Source organism: Motacilla alba, chromosome 2 (assembly GCF_015832195.1).
Source record: "Motacilla alba alba isolate MOTALB_02 chromosome 2, Motacilla_alba_V1.0_pri, whole genome shotgun sequence".
Classification (NCBI taxonomy): domain Eukaryota; kingdom Metazoa; phylum Chordata; class Aves; order Passeriformes; family Motacillidae; genus Motacilla; species Motacilla alba.
The window spans coordinates 78,278,034-78,302,546 of NC_052017.1; the positions used below are offsets into that span (position 1 = coordinate 78,278,034).

The following is a 24,513-nucleotide window of genomic DNA, read 5'->3' on the forward strand; positions in this document are numbered from 1 at the left end:
AGTGTTGTTAAAAAAAAAATCCAGATTTCACCCCCTAGTCCAAGAAGAAAAAAAGTTTTAGTGTTACTCAACTATATTTTCCAATTTTATCATCAGAATATCTATCTGCAAGCTTTCCCTATTCAAATCATTGTAGGACACAAAATTACAAAAGACTACTACGAGTAGTATAAGCTCAATCCTTCAAACTCCCCGCCAGCCCCTAATCACCCTGTATTCAGGAAGTTCCTGCTGTGCCTGCCCCTAATGTAAGAAACACAGACTCACCCCTGTTTTAGTCAGGCATATTTATACAGTGTCTTAAAAAAATGGGAAAAATTGTAATAGCTGGAATGGACTGAATAATTAAAAAATTGTGGTTACATTTAAAAAACTTTCGAAAAACAAGAATTTTGTGTTTTGGAAGACAAATTTTCCCCTACATCACTTGTCAGCTAACCTTAATACCTGCAATAAGAAACTCTTTGAAATACACATTTTCCCATAGAATGTGATGAAATGCCTTCTAATGAACTATTTTTCTGGTTTTTCCCTCTCCTCTTATTTTCTAAGTCCACATTTTTTTTCTGTTCACAGTCTGCAAACTCAAGTAGCTGCAAATGAGGCAAGCAAGCATTTTCTCTAATAATAAGCTACTTTTTGAGCTTGCATAATTTACAGAGGCAAAAGATGAGAGCACACTAAAACCCTAAAACCTTTCAAAAAATCATCAGATTTTTCTTGCACCCTTCAGGGGAATATTCTTTTATGCATCTGAAAAAAAAGCAAAGTAAGATTTCAGAGATGCTCTGGGAAAAAGTGTGCCAGTGCTACTCTGAAAAGCTCAGTTAAGTGCAACACAGAAGTCCAAATGAACAATTCCTGTGCCAGGGCATATGGAGGAGTGTATTTACCTTTTCCATTGCTGAATCTTCCTGACTTCTTACTGCAGGGTTTCTCAGGAAACATTGATAATCCATGCCAGAGATTTTCTTCCCTCCCCACTTTCAGCTCTCCTCAGGTACAGATTTTCCTATCAGTGAAGCTTGATCTAATATGATATATAACTCTTCACCAAGATGTAATTTGCTTAAACCTCTTCCCTATCTTCAGCCACATTTTCCCTTAATGCTGAGAACTGCCAACTGCTTCCTCTTGGAAAAGACATTGTGATAGCTGGAAACAAGGCAGTGCTGAACACCGGAGCTGCCATATGCACGGCACCCTCCATGATCCAAAACCCATGGTGCTGATGTTTGTGCCCATCACTCCTTACCTTTGTGGTTAAAAATGCCCTCCATCTCCATGCTGCTGCGAGAGTGGGCGATGCAGAGGGACCCGCAGGGGACCAGGCCTTCCGCAGCTGGGGAGCGATCTGTGGTTCGCACCAGACACCAGTCGGGCTTGTCATGGGGCCTCTCCAGGACCTCCACTGTCTGCCCACGGCGGATCGTCAGCTCGTTACTGTTGCAGGCGGTGAAGTCGTGGATCACCACCGTCAGCTCGCACCCACCAGACAACTGCGAGGGGAGAAAACAAGGAGAAGCCAGATGAACGCTCGTTCTCAAACCATCCGTCACGCACCGGTACCTATTTAGGACTCCTGGCAGGATTTGTATTTTGGATGAGATAGCAGGCTTCTGGGACTTTCCACATCAAGAAGAGAGCATTTCAAAATCAGGCAGTTCTGGCGTTTTAGAACAGATTTCTAACTCTGCTTGTCTCTGCCTATTGTTCAAAGCACACTGGTTGTGACAGTGCTGGGCGGAGGATTTAAGCAGCTTTTCTTGCTAGACTGCTCTGTATCCCAAAAGCTGAAGTAGCAGTCGCTCCTGAATATATTTTATGTGTGATAATTAGCAAAAAAAAAGGTCAGATATTGCTAAATACAGTCATCTATAAGCTTTGTTATCTTTCAAATTCAAGAGAGAAAGAGGTAGTTTTTTTAAATGAGCTTACTGCCTTATTCCCACCCTACTCACAGTTTACACACACAGGTCACAGAATTGTCCAGGACACATTATACACAATTGTAAAAGTCTGCATGAAGTTCTTCACAAAACATTCCCTAATACTTTACTGTTTAATAGAAAATTCACACAGGCTTACAAGTTTCACATTTTTGTTGGTTTCCCCAAATAAAACTGCACAAACTTGAATTAAAATCATGCAAGCTTAGGGTTTTCCTCCCCCTCTTCAAAACACTTCATTAGAATAACTTTGCCTAAGCTTTAGTTTCCTCTCTTTGATTGTTTCATCTGCTTTGATGTGAAATGAAAATTATTATCAGAACTTCGCAAAGTTCCCAAGATTGCTCAGTGCCAAAGCGCCCATCCAATTTAATCAAGCAGTCCTAGAATTCCTTCTTCCTTACGGCATCAGCATTCCAGGCTACTTCAGTCTTTCATGTGTGAGCATTTCTATAGCTCTGGCTGCTTCAGTGCAACATTCATACCAGATCTCAGCTGGTATTCAACTTCTGTGAATTAAGTAATTTTGAACCAAGCCAGTGAACTCCTTCAGCTCAGTGAGGTAATCTTGCAATGCTCTACACTGACAAAGGAGGACCAATACCCTGTGAGAGCTCCAGCTGCATCACATCTAGAAGCAAGTGCCACACCAACACACCAAACAGATCCTGCCACATTGCTTTTGACTGTTTCATGGCTGCCAGCTACATCCCATGAGCTTCAGAAATAGGAGATAAGAGACTGCATTGTTTCTTATTTATTAGTTTTCATTACGAGCCTGGAATGGAAACAGTGCTGGACAAACTTTTCTAGGAAAATGCTATTTGTTATCAAGCAAGAATTTCAGAGCAAATGACAAAACCAGCAAAATCCCAGTAAGAATGAGAGGACAATTTCAACCTTCTCTTCCTCAAGTCTGCAACAAATGACAGAACATAACTCCTAGCAGATGGGCTGCAGTAACTCCAGAGCTCTCCCAAGGTATCTGCCTGCTAATATCACTGGCTATCACTGCTTGTGTGCACTTACAAAGGAGCAGAAGTTTTCTTGAGGGAATGCTGGGGCCAAGAAGGGCAGAGAACCCTCATACATCTTTAAGGAAGATAAATCAGGTTGTACTCGTTCAGATACAGGCTAAAAATTGCTTCTACCCTGTCTCTTTGGACAGCCCCAATACACAAATTACAGGGGGGTACACCTTCAAAACATGTAACCTTCTCCCTCATTAAAATGTTTCCTGTTCCCTTACACTCCCTTTTTTAGTCCATGCAAAGCTATGCAAAGGGGAAAAAGTAAAGAGCTTTCCCTTGTTTTCTGGTATTGATTTATGTTACAGCCTTTGTCAGACCAACTCAGAAACAATTGAAACCATCTGTATGCCTGATAGGGACTAACAAAAAAGCTGATGAAGTATGACTTCACAAGGTGTCCAGGGCAGACCAAGTTTTTCTCAGGAGTCCATATCCCATCCAATGCAAGCACAGTAACAAGCTGACACTTTCCAGAAACTGCATCTCATCCTTATATTTCCTCCTAAATACCTACAGGAGCATATCTTTGGTGCTCTGTTTGCTTTCCTGACCCTTCACTTCCTACAAATAGAGATTAAGGTGTATTTTTTGTGACTGGTGCAATGGCCACATGTTTTGGTAATATAGTTGTTCTTTCTTCTCTTTCCCCTAAAAAACCACAAAAAGTAGGATCTCAGATTTTGTTTTCAAAGTATTTTATATAATATTAAGCTAAAGGAAAAAGCAAATGAAGGTTGTCAGTGGCCATCTCAGATGGCCAAAGTACACAAAATTCCTAGTTTTTCAGATAATCTCATAATCAGATATCCTAGCTGGCCAGTATTCCACTGAAATTCAATGCTCATTCACACCTCAGTATAGTATGTAAGACACTTCTTGCTCAGGGTTGTTAGGTCCACACCGTCCTCAAACATGCAACTATGCTGTTACATGCAACTTAGTGCAGAACTTTTCCACTACTGCTAAGACACGAAAACCAATTATTTCTGTACCCAGAACAAACATATGGCACTTTGGAGAGCTGAGCAAAAAAAGCATTTACCAATTTTCCCTTCCTTTGGGCTAACTTCCCTTCTTTCTGCCTACTGCAGTAGTGGTTAGGAAACACTTCTTTCCTCTTTGTTTCACTGCTCAATTTCTCTCCATAGCACACTTTCTGAAAGCAGTTTCATCTTTCACACTGATTAAATGCAGTTGGACAGCAGGGAGTGTCTGTGATTAAGAGCGCTGCTCAACAGCTGTTGTTGGACAGCTTTGGCAAGGCTCTCCAGGCTAGCTGCAGGGAAGAGTGAGAGGCACAGCAGAAACTGGGAGCCTGACTTGCACTGAAGGGAAAAGAGTTGCAAACCATCAAAATCCAAATTTAGGCTGAACAAAGGCTTTATATACTTTATCCATCCGTCTCAAGAAACCTTTTATGTAAACTGAATTAATCATGCATGATAAAAATAAATGATGCTATGTCTGAAACATGGAAACTGGAGAGACAGAGACGAGATGAGACACAAAAGCCAGACAGAAACAGAACTGCAGATTACAAAAAGGCACAAGGTTTAATTAAACAGCTTATCATGGGACATAGTGCCTTGCAGATGCTGAAATTAATGTTAACCATCTACATTCACCTCTCTGGGGCCTTTTAGTCCCTGTTGCTTGTAGAGAGAAAGAAAAAACCAAATGACACCAACACGTGAACACTGAGTACATTCTTAGCATAGGTTTGCTGAAGTCAGAGACACCACACCAAGTCCATCTGCCACCACTACCTGCAAACACCACAACTGACCAGATATTCAAGAGCCTTTACATCAGGCCATACAACATCCTCTCAGGACTGCAAATGAAGTTTTATTTTTGAAGCTTAATTTTTTTTAATGGTAATTTTACATTAAGAAGAAAGGAAAGCAAAGAGAAGCTAGCAAGATTTCTCAATTATTTCAAGCATAAAAATCTTTAATTCCTGTTTAAAGTGGAAAAAAGTGCACTTTGGCAGAAAATAAATGGGACAGCACAGAAGTTCTGCCTCAAATAAAGAGCAATTTGCTTTGACCAGGTAGCTGTCCAGACTTGGTTTCCGGCTGTGAAAAGAGGTGTGTACTCAGAGCCATGTCTGCTTTTTTTTATTGACCTCTTTTTTCTACTGATTGGAGCCTTTTCTATCCTGGAGACTCAGCTGGCAGAACTAAATACTTGGTTGTCTCCTGCTGCTTCAGTCCTTTTTCTGTCTTTCAAAGAACTACACACAAGCTTAAAGAAGCATGAAAATGAAACACAACTTCACACAGACAGTTATACAAAGTGTTACCAGCTGGGCACAAAAGACAATTTCTTAAAAATAAAATATTGCTCTACTGACCACCCACAGCAGCTAGCATGATTCCTACTATTTAGGATAGCAATCTATGTCAGCTCTTCTTCTGAAAGCCTCTCATGTTCTCAGATACTAGTTTGGATTATTTCATGTTTCTACCAGATCACTGAATACAAGCATGAAAAAAACCTATCAGACCTCCACTGTTTCCTTCAGCCTCCTTATTTAATTTCCTATGCGCTGGATCAAGTTCAAAAGACAATGTTAAAAATGAGATGAGCCTGATGAAAGGCCAAATGAATGGTCCAAGAATCTCTTTTATCCGTTAGCCACCTAAAATGTTCGCTACACATCTACAGAATGTGAATGGAAGGAATGCTGTGAAAGGTGAAGGGCAAAATATTTACTGAGAAGGGTTCAATGAGAACACTCATGCAGAAAACTGAGATGCTTTGATAGACTAGAAATCCCTCTCTCAAAAATCCTGTATTTCACGCCGGATTCCATTATACCTTCCAATGCTTCAGGATGGGTCAGTGCTATTGGTGTAAATATTTAGCATGTCTTGCAATATGAAGATACACCCCACGATAATAAAAAAAGTCCAGAAAGGGATCTTAAATTACCTAGTCCACTTCATTCCTGTCCGCTAGAGCCTGATCAACCACATCTGTGTGAATCCTTAATATGTATCCAAACTGTTCTCAGAGAACTCCAGTAATGGAGATTCCCCAGCCTTAACAATTACTCTGCTCTAGGTCTTCACATTTTCACACCCATAAAAAGTATTATTGGAATCTTTTTTAAAAATAAGTAATTTGATTTCCTCCCATCCACTTAAAATATATGTAAAAGACTGTTTAGTAACTCTATGCAGCAGCCTTTTTTCTCCACTTGAAGACCTAAAGTTCTTCCTCCCGCCTTTATTTTTCCCCTTTAGACTTGTTAGCCCCAGTTTTCTACCCTGCCCTGTAAGTTAGGTTTAGTAGACTTCTAATCAATCTTTTTCTTCTTTCCCTCAGAATTCTTCCAATGGACCACTGATTTTCCAAAATTCTATTCCAAAACTCAAAACTGTAACTCAATCATTACAATATCTAATGTAAGCCTTGTGAGTTCTGAGTAAAGAATGAGGACTTGGTGTCCTCAACATCCCATTTCTACAAGCCAATATATTGCTGCTTTCCTTGCCCTCCCAGATGCATCACACAGCTAAATAAACATCTTGTGAGCCTCTGTAACTTCTCAATCATCCTCTCAACAACTGTTTCAGATTCTCACTGTTTTCATTAGTTAACTATTTCTACCTATTCATATGAGCTCAAATGTGTTCCTATTAAATTGCACAGAATTTTGCCAGTTAATTTTTCCCATTGCCAAGATTATTCTGAATTCTGTCTTCCAACACTGTTTTCAGACGACATGAGGCTGGGAAGGATGTCAATGTCAGCTTTATAAACATATGGTCTATTGCATCATCCCAGTCATTACTGAAAAGCAGCATTGCAACAGTGGAGCCAACAATTAAAAGTTAAAATTCGAGCCTAAAAAGCAAGGGTGGAAAAGAAAAACGCTAATCATGAAGTTATTCTCTGTTGTTATGGCAATTACAATTATGTCAGAAAACAGGATGTAAGGAAAGAAGTTCATCTGGACAATATTCAATCACGCTATCAAGGTTAAGGATTTTCAGCTCTTTCAAAGTATATCTCTGAGGAGGTGAGAAAGAATATTGACATTTGGATAAAGGACTTCATTCTTGATATACTCCCTGTATAACAGTTTAGCAATTCTAACCAAAATATTTATCTTAAAAGAATGAACTGTCTGAACATATAATTGGAGGAAGTAAAAGAATAATTGATTAATATAATGTGTTTGATACTTTTTGTCTTTTCTTAACCTCAATAACAGATACATGTGAACAGAAAACTGTTCAGCAAGAGCTTAATAAGTAATATAGCACTAAACACTTCAACTACCTAATTATTACTGGTTTTAGTTGCTTGATATTTTTAATGTTTCTTGGTCTGGAATCCCATCTCAGTTAGCTACATGCTCCACATTTGACCAAGGAGTTTCACTGCTCCCTCTGGCTAACCACATCAACAGCACTTTCAATCTGTACAACCGTTTGACTCCATTTCTGTAAGACATTTACACACACTTCAAACTTCTAGGCTAAGAAAGCAGAGTTGATTTTAAACCCCAAGTGGACTGCAGCTAATGAATTTTCAACATCCAAAGTGAGAGATTACCTCAGACTCGGCAATGGTGTTAAGACACCCTGCAGATTTCACTGGCCACTTTCCTGTTACTGTTCCTTAATAATTTTAATTTTGTATTTTTAAACATTAAAAGATTAAAGATTTTCTCAATGTATTTAGCAAACCAAAGCATACAATAGAAACATCAAACAAAGCTACACTGCTAATTCACAAACTTTTTAGAAATGCACAATAGTAAATTCCCTCCTTGGACATACAACACACAGCACAAGCAACTTACAGGGAGTCATCGGCTTGTTTTTCTTGGCAAAGAAATGTCTAACAAAAATTTTATGCACAAATGCAAGATGTCAAAAATACTTTAAATACAACACTACAGTCACTAATCACACCTAAAACCTGTCAGGAAAATACTGAAAAGTGTTCTCCATTTCTCCTTCCTTCCATTCCTCTTTCTTTTAACTTTTAACTCTTGTTGAACAGGTTGTTGGCGAGACTCCTCCTCATGTCAGACTGGAAAACAATCCTGAGGGCATTCTGCTTGGCCGCCTTTCTCAGCAATTCTCACACCATGCATGAAATATTCCTGTGAGTGGCATCAGGTGACAACAGTGCTATGCACCCTAGTGAATGGGGCATCACAAACAGAAGGGTGTTGGCTCTGCATGGCAGGGATCGACTGCATCACCTCCAGCCTGTGTGAACACAGCCTGGTATCTCAGCCAACAACCAGGGAAATCACAGAGAGCATGTCTTGCTTCTGAGTGTCACAGGTTACCTAAACTCTACATGGAAAAATCAAACTATAGAATTTGAGCAACATGTGAAAATAGAGAAAACTCACTGAGTTTAGGTGATGATGGAAATGGTGAAAATATTATTCTGAGAATCTATTCATTTAGCTACCCTGAAGAATACTGGTTATTTATCTGCATATTTTGAATGGCTCATCAGAACAATTTTATGCAAGGACGTAACAGACTAGAAATCCCTAACCAAACTTTAAAGTAATTTGCTAGGTATCTTCAGTTTTAATTCTGTTTGATAAATTTTTATTATCCATCTCTACCTCCCTCCAGGGTCCTAACACTTCTCACTTGCCAAAAATCTTGTTTCAATTCCAAGTAACACACACATTTTGGAAAAATTTCTTTTGACACTTATCTTTCTTCCACCCAGGGGAAACTCTGGCTGTGTATCCTTATGGCATAACCAGCCAGAATCTACAGGCAGACATGGAGGAAAGGAAACACCAGCACTAGTGCGAAATGACAGTTTGGTGGGTCCTTCTGGACAGTTCCATCAGCTTTCATGCAGAAAGTGAACACCTACTCCCTAAACCATAAACATTGGAGAGTACTTTTCCTTTACAACAGTAACTCTGTGGCAATCACCAGCCTCAAGCCAACATGAAAAGCAGATGGTATGCTTTCAGGATGGCTGAGATTAACATCAAGAAAAATTCTGTGCATCGCTATCAAATTTTATGGAAAATAAAACTCGTTTTAAACGGGGTCAAATCTTTGCGCAAACTGCAGAACAGAGGGGACCAAAATGGTTTCAAATTGGCACAAACGAGCTCTTCACGACCTATTAGATTTAAACAATCACTCCTGCTCTCCCATGGTATCAAGGTATTTTCTCTATTGCAGACAGCTACTTTTAAGAGACTGAGTATTTCCATGCCTCTTCTCTGAAGTAGTAAGGACTAGTCTTGGGTGCTAATTCACACTAAGGGACAAAGCATCTGCTCTCAGCATAGAGCAATGTCTGGGAAACTTACCTTATCACTGTCTAGCGTGTTCTGAGAGGTTCGTGAGGCAATCGAAATAGTATCAGGCTGGCTGCTGCCATCTCCCTGACTGTCCAGGTCCTCGCCATCTCTGCAAAGAATTCAGTTCTCATTATGAGAGTGGTACTGTGTTAGTAGCATGCTAGTTAAGGAATTAAGACACTCCCAGTGTGGCAACAGACACCAAATTCACTGATGCAAGAATCAAACTCTCAGTACTTAATACTCTGTTCTCTACTGCAAGAGAAGAGATTCATTTGCAAGGAATACATCATGTGGAATTAAGGCAACAACCAGTGAGCCAGAAATATGGCAACAAACTTGTATAGTCACTTAGCCAAAGCTAGCAAGGAGGACTCTTGGTGACACATTTCCAGCTTCATAAAAGGAAAACAAAGGATTTGAGTAACACATGCAGAATTGCAAAAATCTAAAATGTACAGCTATCCTGTACTGCAGTTCCAAATCCCTTCTGTAATGGCTCATTTACACAAGCCAGGGACTGTTCAGAACAGAAATCTCAACAAATTCAGCACTGCAGGAAACTGTAAATTAATGATAAGATAAAGGTAGACAAAATGACTCTTGCTTTTCTCCAATTCACTTAAAGGCATTCAAAATTCAACACTACAGAGGAAAGAGCACTGTTGTATACTTAGAGATCTCTGATTATTTGAAATACTACTTACCTTCTTCCTTTCTGTTTTGTTGTTGGTGCAGTTTTGGGAATGTGGATGGGCTCTTTCAATGCTCCTTTCAGATGAATAGTCCTTTCTTGTATCACTTCCCGGATGTGTTTGATCCAGTCCTGTTTATTCTCTATACTGGATGCCTTTGATATGCAAAAGAAACAAAACCCCCACAAAGGACCATTATTGCTGAGTAGATCCACACACACAGTCAGCTAATAAACACAAAGAGGAAGGCATAAAGAATGAATTTGTGAAAAATTTCTGAAAACCTGAACAGCGAAAAGGAAATTCTAGCTGGCTGTCTTAATTTTGAATCGCCAACACTACTTTATACCTCTCAAAATTATTAATAGTGGTAATTTAATAAACATTTTAACTTTAATTCAGAGTTTACTTTTTTAACTTGATGACTAAAGCCCTGAATGCATCTTATGAGAATGAAATGAATTCCAGTAATAACTTTAGAATTCCAGTAATAACATCTTGAGTACTGTATTCATACACTGTATATGAGTATTTTAAACTCATCCTATATTTTAGGTAAATTCTAACTTGAAAGAATAATAAACTACTATCACTGGCAAAAGAAGTTAACTTTTACTGCAACATATTTAATGTATTATTCTTCCCACTTTTTGATACATATCTCGAGGCAGAAAGCTAATTTAGGGATTGTATTCTAATTACTGCCTGCAACATATCTATTTTTTTAAACACCCCAGAAATTACTTGATATCCACCTGCCCGACTTGTAATCTGATTACTTAGCCCAATTTAACCCTGCACCTGAAATGCTACTAAATATAAATATTATTGCAGATCTAAAGAAATTATTATATATAATTTCCTTAATTATATACTACTTCTCTTAATTGCTGTCTCCTGAAATAACTGGCTTCAAATATATTATAAATATTTAATATATTATAAATATATAATAACCAGGAATTCTAAAGGGATGAAGAAAATTGTAGGAACAGATGGACAGGTAGGGAAAAGAATTTTGTTTTCTTTTACAAACAAAAACATTTAGGAAAAGAAGCTAAACATGACCTTTTAAAAATCTTTTATTTAGTTTTTCATGGAATTTACTTCTAATATTAATGAGGTAAGGAAGTGCTTGTTTCCAGCCTTCAAAACCAAACAAACAAATAAAGTCCACAAAATTGTGGAAGAGCTTGATGTATCACAGAAGTTTTCTAAATATCCTATGCACTGAGTAAAGCACAGAACAGAAACACCTTAAAGTGATCTTATGGAGTGAACCCATAATTAAAACCTTTTACTCTGCTCTGCCCTGGGAGGATCATTTCAGGCTGCAAAAGCATTGTCTGTGAATTTATGGGAACATTAAAAACTGAAAGAAAATCTAGTATGCATTAATGTTACATTTAATTTCCTTGCATTCCTTCACTGCTGCCAGAAAGCTAATGTAAGCTTTTGTTCACCTGTAACTCACACGGAAGAGTGTGACAAGTGAATTGGAGAGGCCATTTTTAAATGACATTATTGAGTATTTCCTATGAATATATGTGAAATCACAAACAAGTTTAATAGTAGGTGCATAAATCTATAAATGGGAATATGAACTTTGCTTCAGCTCAACAGAGCTCCTCAAAACATGCCAGATTTACCCATTAGATGCTTATGGTATTACAAAACAGGTTCTTCAGTTGAGAAGGTGTTCCAGGTTAATATCATAATCACAGAAAATATTGATTTAGCCATTCTTCTAGCTAGGCAAACAGCACTACTGACACCTGTAACTTGCCCAGACACAAAATTTATAGGAATTACATGCACTTTCATCCAAAGGCAAGTAGCAGGAAAACTTGCAGCCCACAGAAAGACATAAAAATCTTTTGCTGTGTTTGTTTTCTGCATAAAATTATGGGTCATGAAAAATAGCACTGCCAACAAGCAGCGATAACTTGAGTGTGAAAGGTACCACTGGTGCCATCATTTCTTTGTGACACCAGCGCCCTGTCAGCTAATTGCTGAAGTCTTCAAGCTTATGGAAGTCCATGGGATCAAACCCATTTGGGACTCCCCATTATGATTTGTGAAAGCAGGTTTGTCTAACTCTTCAGTAGGCTGCAAAGATTCCCCTCTGCTCTCAGGCCACATGAGTTAGATATATATACACCACCGCCTCTGCAAACCCAAAGAAAATTATTTGTCAGCAGCTGTCCCTCTTAAAGCAGGAAATCACGTCTTGCTTTCCCAACAAATAACAAAAACAACTACAAGACTTGCTACAGACTAAAGCACATCTGCTAAAATTACCTTGAGAACAATTTTGTTGTCTGAAGTTGGTGTCCTTCCAACCCACAGAGCAAACTTGCAGGGGTCTCCTTCTACATGTTCTGTGACACCCAGTTCAGAAGTCTGGAATTAAGAAAAAATTGTTAGGACCATAAAGCATTTTTTCTCAGATGCCAACAAAGGCATGCTAATAATCTACAAAATTGAGCACTGCTATTTAAAGAGATTTTTCAGAAGCTTAAGGCTAACTCATATGCTAGAGAGAATCCTTTATTCTGGTGGCAGTGTGAGGTCTCTTCAAAAAAGTAAGAACCACAAGCTTAACAGTCTTTTCTATAAAGTGACAATAAACAATAACACTTACAATCCCAATACCAAATTGCTGATTTTAGTTTTTGGACTTGACAGTAAAAGCTTTATAATTCTAAAGATGATGCTTGGCAAAAAGTGAGTTTTGGCTTCTCTCTCTGCTCATTTCCACTGGAGAACACTCGCTATTTACTGATTTTTATGCTCTCTCTCAGATAAGATATGCTTAAGAATTCTCTTGCTATCTTCTAAAACGCTGGATTTTTTTTTGGTCAAATGAGCCTTTCCTAGTGTGTTTCCTTCCTTCTGAAACAGATGAAATAATTCAGAAATGCAGTTTCCCTGGAGAATTTTGTGAGACAACTACATGAACAATCAGTCTTTGGGAATGTTCTAATGTCAGACCTTAATAGCCAATTATCATCCAAAATGTTTTCACTTTCTGACTGGAACATCTCACTCATGTGAATTGGCTTCTGCTTTAAACAATTCATACAGGCTCTGTTCCAAAAAAAATTATAAACTAAGAAATAGAGCTCAAACAAAAAGAACCCTCACTCCCCAACAGCTGCTAAGTATTCTCACATGATTAGAAGCTGTATTTTTCCCTTATACACATCATTAGCACATACACATCTCAACACACGAGATGCTGTATACCCAATACCTGAGTAAAAGTACTTTTTTTCTTGTCACACTTGGATGCCAACTTGCCTTTTTTTTGGTGTTGGTGGGTGAAAGCTTTTTAGTTATTTTCTTCTAAAATAATCCCATCCCAACATCTACCCTTCCACACACAACAGTCTTTGCCCAACAGGCAGATGAGCAACACGGCTCTCCAGGACAGGCTCACAGAACAGAATCCACCGTGGGTTACTGGATGCATGGAAACGACGCTGAGGGGAGGAACCTCCCAAACCACCACTTACTGGTGACTGGGAGAGTGCTCTGTCAAAGTAACACCTGCTTGTCTTTTTCCCCACAGCCCTCCTTTAGGCATTTGCTCCTGGACACTTAATCTCTTCTCAAAGGAGCTCATTAACACATTCTGCCTATATATATTTATATATACATATATGTATTGATCTCTCCATATCATGCCATTGAGTATCCTGTGCTGGGGAAACCCTGATGGTCATCATGCCCAAAGCAAAGAGAAGAACCTCATTTTTGTAAAGCCACCTTCCAGAAGTCACAGGCTAGCATACAAAAAGGATCTTTAGCTCAAATCAACATGCATGCTTTCAACACATGCCTTTTCTAAAGATCAAACTATCAGAGCTGCTATAATAGTAAGCTGCACTACAGGATATTTTGCCAGATAGAATATGACAACAAAAAGAATCCTTATATTTTAAAAAATTAGGTACAACGAGAGTCTTCAAGATGTCCATCAGCTTCTCTAAGACCTAAGGCTACTACTAAATTCATGTTGGAGGAACTGACGTGACAATTTAACAGGACTGATTTTTCAGTTTTGTCGCCTCTCCCACATAATCCCTTGACAGCTATTAATATTCTCCAATACACCAGCATTTTTTTTTTCATTTTGGGTTCTTAAGAGCAGCAAAGAAAGGTGTGATCAACAAACAGCTGCAGCTGTGTTACCTGCTAGCTATTTAGTATCACAAAAGAAAGCAAGTGTTGGAAATGAAGTGACAGAATATGCAAAGAAAGATACGGAAAAAAAGAGGGGTTTTTTCTTTTCACCAACCTGTTTTACCACTTTAGACACTGAAGTGGGAAGTGGGACTGAATGAGGGAAAAGGAACAGAAGCACAGAGAAAAGATTCAGTATTTATACCATCTATACTTAGTTATATATTCCAATAGGATCAATACAAGAATGATGTTTCCTAGAGTGTAGTTCTGAGAAGGGAAGTAATTTCAAGTACTTGCTCTGAACTATTTGGTATAAAAGCTAATCTTGCCTTCAATAGATGCAGAGCAAGCCACGGGAGACTGTCTTGCCACTTGGCTACATGAATTTGTCGAGTGTGAATACTGCTCTCACCCAAGTAATCCAACAGGATAAGAAGGTAAGGATGTGAATTCCAGAGTCACATTTTGTAGAGCATGCATACTACTAGAGATAAGAAAAGCAAGAGTGGAGGTTTTGGGTGTTTTTTGGTTGGTTTTTTTTTTGTTGGGGGGGGGTTTGTTTTGGTTTGGTTTTTTGGTGTGGTTTTCTTTTTAAATTTAAGACAGGAAGAAAAACATTTCCACCTTATATCCTTTCAGTAGACCATAAGTACTATAATTCTATATGCAGAACTTTACTGTAAGACTCCTGGTCTCAGCAAACATTCTGGAGTGAACTTTTCCAAAACAAAGTTCTTGCCTTCCCCAGTCAGTAGGTGTAGAATATCCACTAAAATGAAACCTTAACAGCAATAGTAAACAAGAAAGTTTTAGGCAGCTCATCAACTCCTTCCATCCTTGTGCTTTATACAAATAAGTGTTAAAGAATTTGCAATCAACACACAATTAAGACAAAACCAGTCTAGCCCAATATTGATTTTCATTTGACCTGACACAGCAAGACTGACAGGTACCCTTCAGTAGTTGTTTTGAGCCTATCCTTTCTCCTCAAAAGCAAGACAAAGCAGTAAACCTTAAAGGTTCAGTCTATACCTTCCAAGGCTGTTCTTGCAGTGCTCTGTTAACAGTTGTTCAAGTTTTTCAGACACACTTAAATCACCTGAGCTTAGTTGAAGCCTAATCTAGACAGTTTTGTAAATATGATCAGTTGTTCTCCCATACTTACAAACAGTTTGCTCTTGTAAATGTATTTGCTCCTTCCGCTCGAGTCCTTCACTTCTTTACTGAAAACCAAGGACATCTCAAAAAGGAAAAGGTGCCTCTCTCTTCCCTTTCGAATCAGAGTTTTTGGGTCCCACACTTGGAAGGATTCTTGAAGGATGAGCTCTCCCTGAGATTCTATATTTTCATCAAAGCCTAAAAACAGAGTGAAAGGAAAGATTCAGCATGAAAAGTTGGTAATACAAGTAACACAAAAAGCACAGCTTCTGTTCCTTAAACTATGTTTTTTTCTCCCTGACACAACTTCCAAAAGATGAGATTCCAAGAAAACAATACTAAAAACAAGACTTGATTTTAACACTGCAATATACTAAATGTAACTGCAGCTCAAATGCACTTCTAAATTTAGACATCCAACTGTTAAGAACTTAATCAACTCTTATGGCAGTATTTTACCAACAAATGACAAATCTGTCTTTGTTAGCTTCAAGTAACCTCTTCTGTGATGAAAATGATTTCTCTTACGAGCTTTCTGCCACAGTACAAAGTAAGCAACTTGCAAGGACACCGGGCATATCAGGTTCTTCTGACAGTGGCAAGCTCCCAAATGCCACCTCTTCTGGAGGTACACCTTCTCTACCATGTGGGCAATGAGCACAGAAATGTGTTCCAATTGGGGATGGAGAAACATGGCAGCTTGGAGCTGTTGGCATAAAATCAGCCTGCCATTGGTCATGCCAGAATTGATCCACAGTAAAGTAATTACCAGCTGGATCACTTGTATTGAGACATAATGAAAAAAAGATGAAGATGGAGAATACCAACAATTTTACTTCCATTATAATGGTACCATGTTTGCCCACTTTAATACACAGCTTTAGAGTTGGAGGATAACAAAAATTGTCTACCATACTCTTTTGAGTAGTATCAAAATGTATTTTAAATAGATATTGCTTGCCAGTTCTCATGTTCTGAACAGGGCAGGAGTATGGAGAGGATCAGAGGCAAGTTCCGCCAGGATGTTCATTCAAAATCCTCCGGAGACATAAAGAGGAAATGTGCTCACTCACTATATTTGTCCAACATGGGATGACTCAACAACGCACACACGATTTGTTGTAAAACCAACTTATGTAAAAGATTAGGATGTTCTCCAGAGTCACATTCCCAGTGTTAAGATTATTACCAAAGCTGATCAGCCTTTATACTAAGACCACCTCCTGAACAAGTATTTTGGAAGTGGTCCTGTACACAGACCAACATCCTTACTATTTAAAATCAAGGAGAAGAAGTGATTTGGAGCATTTATACAATTAAGGATCACATATTAAACCAAGGCAAATTTTACAGTATCTAGCACAATACTGGAAATTCCACAACAAGCTGCATGCTACTACCAGAAGGCAGAGGGGAAAAAAAGGCATATTGACTAGAAGCACTTAAAAGTATTTATTCAGCAACTGTAGGATAAGAGGGCCCTGCTTTTTTCTCAAACAATTTAAACACCCAAGAAAAACATTTTTATCACTAAATGTATGATTGCACCATTATAAATGATATTGTGCCAATTGCAAAACAGATTTTGGCACAAAGTTGTTCTAAGCACATAGATGCATTACATCCAACCTCCACTGTCTGCCATGAACATGATTATACTGGCTTAAGCTTGGGCTAAATTGGCTTATGCTGACATTTTACTGCCAGAAGATAGATTTCAACCAGAAGTCTGTTATGGAACAGGCACCAAACAGATGTGAAAAAGACAAACTTCTTGGACACAATTATTTGATACATAAATCAGTAAAATCACCAATAATACACTTATGAGCCTCATACATAAAAGCTAAGGTTGAAGAATGCAGCCAAAGCCAGCATATCTGACCAGTCACCTATTGCATTTTGGGTGAGTAGTGGACTACTTCATTAGCCTACACGTTTTTCAAATCTGCAGTGGCACAACTACAGATCAAGGTGAAAGAACACTTCAAAAATTACTAAAACTCTACCAGCTGACTGTAACAATTTATTTTCCTAAATAAATTTGCATCTTATAAAACCCTGCCAAAATGGCATGAAAAATACAAACCCCAAGAAAAGAACACGTCCACAGAACAAAATTAATCTGCAGCACACAATGAATTGGAAAGGCAGCTTGAATCCTACCTTCCAGCATGCTGAGGTGCATGGCATCATTGGCTCGCTTTGGCACACTAAGCATCACCTCCAGGCCATCCTTAATCTCACCTTTACCTTCTTCACAGCACGTGAGCAGCTCCTGCAAAAGACAAGCAGACAAAATGACTCTCTACCATTTGTTTTTACACTAATATGACAGACAACCAAAGAGTAGTTCTAAAAAACTAAAAATCATTTTCGACACATAAAATCTTTTTGAACTTCTTACTCTGCCAATGACATGACCATGTACTTTGTTTCTATCATGATCAGTTCTTCAAGGAGCAGCCCAAGCTATCAGTTAACTGCTTCTAATTTAAACAGGTTTATCTGCTTAGTAAGAAATCTTTAAAAGATATGTTGAGAACAAAACTTTTTTTTGATAAGCACAGATGCAGTTATCAGATGCTGTGCTACATCAAAACCCAGAACAATGCAGCTGCCAAGACATGAAGATGGGGGAAAGTGGGGCAGCACAAAAGGACCCTTCCCACCTCCCATGTCAGTCATTGCTTCACTGCACCAAACACCTGCTCTGTACAACTGCTGATAGAATAAAACAATGTAAATTCTCTTTAAGTATTCCATGAATGACTATTCTGTGTTCACACAGTTAAAAGCAACCTACAGACAAAACTTTTCAATAAAAACTAGCATTAACTAATAGACAGAAGTTAGAGAACTTAACATGCTGAAGTGTTGTAGCAGAATTTAGGGCATGCAGGTCTCTGGCCATTCAATATCCCACAGATTTAACACAACAGTGTCTGAGCTCATATTCAAATTTCCTGGCAGCTTTCAAGCATTTGAACAGTATCAAGATAAAATTTAGGTTATGTAACCAAAAGGGCATATTAAGTTCCTTCTGTTATTCAAAAAGCCCACTTAATTCATTCCCTCAGGTTAAATTCCTTTCCCCCTTTTTAAAGAGAAAGCCATGTGACTTCTAATATTATGATCATTACAATATTTTTATTCAACTGCCAATACCACTATCACAGCAAAACATGACACAATCACACCTAAATTTTGCATGACAACTCCACAGAACAGTGAGAGTAACTAAGTATCTCTCAGAGGCACAGAAGAGGAGCAGCTTCAATACCATTTGGAAAAAACAAGTGAAACTTCCAGAACTGTAAAATGTTTCATTTATCATTCAAGTTTTAGGCTCTTAATCATACTATGCTATATTAAAAATAATAATAATTGTTGGAATTAATGCCTCAAAAATTTTGAAGCATTTTAACTTTCTGAAAAAAACAGAAACATAAAATTTCTGAAAATTATAATTTGATCAAGTTGCAATTCCTTGCAAGTGGAAAACAGACACTAAATTTCAGTCAAAAATGAAAGATTTGTTTCCACCCAACGTGACCTGAAATAGCCTCTAATGTTTTTCAGAAATGTCAAAAGCAATCACACATGGCTGTTCTCAAGTAAAAAGGGGAGACACAGATCAGTTACAGTGCTTTTGTAGGCTGCTACAACAAAACAAGCATTGCCACCAAACAGCAACCCAGCACAGTCCAAGAACACTGCTGCTCACTTGAGAAGACATCTGCCCACTGAGTGAAAGTTCTAACTACAGGGTTCCAAAAGTTGTGCTTATTTAGCAGCTACTATTTACTTGACATTTCTGGGCAACGTTACAAATAAAAACTCTTTGTGCAACAGCTCTACAGGTACAGTTACTATGTGTAAATATTTACTGATACACACAGATATTTAAATATCTTATAAATATTTTGTATTACAGTTTTATACATAAATAAATATACTATTATCAATTTTACAGTATTTAATACCACCAGCATAGCTAATAGCTTGCCAAGATCTGGTGTAGAAACCATTATAAAAATGGTTCTATAGCCATATAGCCATGAGTTACTTTTTTACCCTGGAAATGCAAATTATATTTTCTAAGTAAACATCAGTAGACAGGTAATCTTTTTTTAGTTTACAGAAATCTGGACAAAAAGCTGCTTGTTTATGCCTTCTTTCATTTTCAGTTGAAATTTTGCAGCAGTATTTGTGGCTGCCCAGGATGCTGGAGTCTCGGAGAGTAGAGTAAAATAACCCTACTGATTTTAGCAAGAGCTTTGCCTTTTTATGACCAGCAGGATCAGACGAACCCTGAATTAATACTGACCTTTAAAAGAAGCTGGTATTTTGTTATCCTTTGGACAGGTTTGATAAGGTAAGAGGAGATAGAGTTGGCCAGTCCATGTCGCTGCTGTATCTCCTACATGGAAAAAAGTAAACATTTGAGGACTGTGAGCACCAACACTCAGATATAAACTGTTTTGAGGGATTTGAAATAATATACATTAACTAAAAATTCTATTTTAGCAGGAAAAAAACCCAAAAAAACCAGGATAACCAGATATTCCAGGCACAATGAATCATTATGCTGTGCATCTGCCTGCTCACTTGGTACCAACAGAAGATGATTACCTCCGAGAGTACCTGTGAAACATTTCAACAAACCTAAATACAAAGAGCAACAATTAGGGACACAGAATGTGTGGCAACACATTTTTTACAAAGCATTAAGATCTGTACTTCTTTTGCTACTTGCAAGAGAGGAAAAACCCTCATATTCCAGTGTTGCTGGGAAGAGGCAGGAGTACTAGGAAGGCTGAGGTAGAGGTTTCTCAGCATCCCCTGCTATTTCAGTGCCAACAGCCACAGACGGCCTCATCCCCCACCAGAGGGAGCACCGAGTAACAGTTTCTGAGGTTACCAAGCACTTGAAAACAGCCACTTACAAATAGAAAAAAGTATTACCTCCACGAAGCTAAAGGTGGAAAACGGAATTATCTGATAGCTAACTGGGATGATAACAGATTTGAGGTACTGACTGGGGCTGAACTCCACTGAGGCTCTGCTATTTATCACAGCATTGGATCTATTTTAACCAAGTAATTTCAAACAGCAAGTTACACCCCTCAGCTATGTGCCATCAAACCATGGTTACAGTATCAGAAATTCCCAAAATAGAATACACACGATATTTTCACATGGACCAGTGGTGTCATCACAGGAAGCGCTCAAGTTCTCTGTGCACAGAATTAAGTCTTCACACTTCTAATATACTTTAGGTGGATTAGGGAATGGAGAGTTCTGGATATAGTGGTAAAAGAGATGGACCAAAGGAGATGGTGGCAAGAATTTCTTTCTAATAGTTTTATCAGAGCCTTGTGTTATTTTAAAAATGGTATTTACTAAATTTTTCTTGGAATTTTTTCAGTCATATCTACCTGATTTTATATAACTCACTTGCTCTTCTTCAAACACTGAAAACTAAATGGAGGCTTCACAAAAAGGCTTTGCCTTACAATGTTTAGAAACCCCATTTCCTTAGTGATTAGACTTCTGAGATTAACCTCAAGGGCTTCAGGGATTTCCTCTACTTGTACAAACAATTCTAAAAAAAATTGTGGTGTCATTACACAGCTAGTGGCTCAGCTGAGGAAAAATAAATAGAAAAAGCCATCACTCTAACTGAATAATCTATTAATACATGTCCAACCCAAACTCATTCACCATGGCCCCTAAAACTTCTAACACACCTACATTTCTGTTGCTTTTTCATGCAGAATATTACATGTGTAGATCATGGAACCGTGGGACTAAATAAGGAGGTTCAGCCCTTCTGAATAATACCAGTGAACTGAATTACCACTACATGCAATTACAATTTAAAAGCGCTCCAAAAATTCAATCAACATCTCAATCTCTATTACATACAATGCAAACTAAGCACATCAAAATGCTAAGATTTGCAGGATGTGCTTGTGTGAGCTGAAGATTCATGTCTTGGTTGTTGTTGCCAGAACCTGCTTCCAGCTCTGAACCGCTCTGATATTTGACAGCAACTTTCCACATCTGATTTGACAGCTCTGTAACACCAACTGAGCAATGGAAGTTAACCACGTGAGATACAGGATTGATTTTCTTAAGCTGACAGCTTGATAAATAGCAGTGTTATTAACAGGAAACTTGCATTTTCTTAACAAATTAGGCACTCAGCAGAACCACAAATATGAGTCAAACAGCCAAGGTGTTTTAGCTTTTAAGATGGACGTGATGTACTTACATCAAAGTATGCTCCCGCATGTTCTAATATCAACTGAGTGGAATCTGGCTTATTTTTACAGTAGGTAACATACATCTGGAATTTGTCTGCCTGCAGAACAAAATGCAAATTTACAAAGGTTATCAGAGAGCATCATTCCTGTCTCAAAGTTTTTACACCATTATCAGAGAGCTTATCTTCTCTATCAAGAAACTGAGCTGTACAGAATTACATTTCCACTCAAACTGGCAGCGTAAAAATACACATCAGGCAAGTAAGACTGAAAACAACAGCAAGGTATATAAAAATAGGTTATTCAAAGCTAAGACAAACCAAATCTGCACACAGGTTTAGGCAACTTGCATACACTTCAAGAGCAGCTAAGGACTGGCATCTGACAGGAGTGCCCTAATTATTGTTTTCTTGGTTAAAGATACACATGTTTTACTTAAATTTGCAGGAAGAGGCACTTCTACAAATCAAAAAGGGATCTGAGAGCAAGAAATCATCCCATCATGCATCCTATCCCCCTTTCTACTTCTAAACCTAAGTCTGACTTAATTACCCATGTAACGAAGCAATGTCCAACATCTTCTGGTAACTGTTCATATTTTTCCAACTCCTTGAGAAATATACTGTGGGTAGAAAAGAAACAAGTCATACAAGGCATATGAAACATGTTCATTACAGCAACTTGTTTGGATCTATTATCTGTGGACAAAGGCCATTAGAAAACTTTCTGCAATACCAAATGTATGAGCTGAGGAAATAAAGATAACGAAAAATGTGTAATAAAAGTACTAATATAAAATATAATTCAATAAAAATTCTGATGAGAAGATCAGAAATTGAACCAGTGGACATGCAGTTAATACATAAGAATACACAAAAATTTAGTAACTGCTGCTGTTCTCTATCAAGAAGGTTTCCTACTGTTGTCAGTTTCAAGAAAAACCTTCACTTCAATTTAAAAAAACCCAATCCTTGCTTTTTGGATACTCAAGTTCTCAAGTTAACACAAAGCATACAAAGAACTGTAAAATCGGGATATGGAATACACTAGGTATATTTTATTACTTCAAAGAATCATAACCCAATACAAATGTGAACATAACAAAGAAGGAAGATTCAGAGCAAGATTTCTGTACACAGATCCCTCTAAGAACCACTCCATTCAGAAGAAATGGAGCGGACAAGTCTCTTTTACGCTCCGTATTCCAGTAAACGTAATGATGCTGGAGCATCTCCACAGAAGCCAAGAAGAGCCAAGAACTGGGAGCCCTACTCTTTCCCACTAACAGCTGCACTTGGATATCAGGAATGAGGGTTCTGAAAGAATGACAGAGCCCTAATGCTTGTGCTATGTTTGTATTTTATTGAGTTCAGTGGTTTTCATCTCTTTAGAACAGCTGAGAAACCTACAACAAAATTTTGGTGTATCCAAAAAAACCTCTTACATGCTGAAGGATGCCCGAGACCAAAAAATATAATTTCTAATGGTGTACTTCCTCTCTGCAAAAAGTAACAGCTGAAATAATTTAGCAATGCAAGAGGAAAATCTTTCAAGTTTTTTGATGGGAAAGCATTCATTATTGAAATACACAGTATTTTCAGTAGGAAATCCCTCAGGTCATCATTTGGATTTGCAGTAGTATGGAAATGGAAGATAAGTCACTCACTTATTGTGGAACTCATAAATTTCCTGCATGTTTCCAAAGATAATGTGTTCTTTGTTTACAATACCAGGTGGGATCTCCTCGACTCCACTTGTCATTTCCCATAGATATGTCTGCCCAGAAAAAAAAAAAAGGTTTGTGAAAAGTGATGATAAACTCCCAACAGACGCAGCCAGGTATCTGTAAGTATGCATTAACTAGAAACTAGGCAAAGATCATACAGCAGCATCATCTCCAATTGTGACAGTGCCTGTTGTGTCAAATATACCTTGTGATTTTGACAGTGAAATACAAGTTCTAAAACTGACAATTTAACATAGTCCCTGAGACTTCATAATTTAAAATGCATAGTGTTCTTGACAACCTCTAATGCTTCAGGATATTTCTTATCAAGGTCATGTCTGCAGTCTAGAAGTTCATGCTTTGTGCAACAGCTACCACTGAACATTAGTTGGTTCAGCATAACAATTACTGGGCACTTTTCCATGGAATCTCACTGAATTTCTATTCAAAAAGTCAGCTAGTAGCAGAACATGTGATACAGATAATAAGAGAATTAGCACAAGCTCTCCCCTATTGCTAGCAAAGCAAATAAAGTAAACCCCTCCTTTTTCCCTCCTCTCTCTAAAACAAAAACCCCACACATGATTATGAATTGGGAAAGGAACAAATACTGAAACTCAGTACCAACAAAAGCAAAACATATAGGGTGAATTCTGAAATGGCTGCTATCAGACGTAATTTTAAGTTTCTTCTTAACGGCAGTAAGATTACTTAAGTTGATCCTATGATTCCAAACCAATCATGCTCAGCTGTTAAAACCAGAAAAAAAACCACAAAGCAATGGATTGAACCCTGCCTTCAAAGATTAGTGAAAAAAAGAAAACTCACATCCATGCATTCCCGGAGGTCTCTTACGTAAGCCTTTTCTGTCTGAATTAGCTCAGCCATAATGAACCTTAGGTGACAACAGAAAGAATAATCAAATCTCAGTCTGTTACATCACTGTGAATGCATAATAACCAGAATACATCGTTCTCATCAGTTTTTGCTTTTCCACTGCAGCAAGAAAAATCTGAGAAGTGAAATGTGAAGAGAGACAACAGAGGAAGGAAACGTACGAGGTAACATCCCTCCATTACTAACCAGCACAAAAAGAAATGGGGAAGGAGATGCAATTTTTTCTCTAACACTTTTCACTGCTACAGTAATTTAACTTTGGTCTTGCTTCCTCTCCTTAC

The 24,513-nt window shown here is 38.1% G+C and overlaps 1 protein-coding gene across 5 annotated transcripts in view; it reads right to left on the reverse strand.

The window, feature by feature from the left end:
* TRIO (trio Rho guanine nucleotide exchange factor) overlaps positions 1 to 24,513 on the reverse strand; it is a 242,903-nt gene that overhangs the window by 65,513 nt on the left and 152,877 nt on the right. For all 5 annotated transcript variants that reach the window (XM_038125615.1, XM_038125626.1, XM_038125634.1 and 2 more), the window contains exons 24-34: positions 24,164 to 24,230; positions 23,276 to 23,385; positions 22,162 to 22,231; positions 21,618 to 21,707; positions 19,668 to 19,760; positions 17,504 to 17,615; positions 15,345 to 15,535; positions 12,290 to 12,391; positions 10,001 to 10,143; positions 9,303 to 9,402; positions 1,256 to 1,499 (exon numbers count right to left, since the gene is read on the reverse strand). In XM_038125615.1, coding sequence (XP_037981543.1) covers positions 1,256 to 1,499; positions 9,303 to 9,402; positions 10,001 to 10,143; positions 12,290 to 12,391; positions 15,345 to 15,535; positions 17,504 to 17,615; positions 19,668 to 19,760; positions 21,618 to 21,707; positions 22,162 to 22,231; positions 23,276 to 23,385; positions 24,164 to 24,230 — 1,322 coding nt within the window. The remainder of the gene's footprint in view (positions 1 to 1,255; positions 1,500 to 9,302; positions 9,403 to 10,000; positions 10,144 to 12,289; positions 12,392 to 15,344; positions 15,536 to 17,503; positions 17,616 to 19,667; positions 19,761 to 21,617; positions 21,708 to 22,161; positions 22,232 to 23,275; positions 23,386 to 24,163; positions 24,231 to 24,513) is intronic.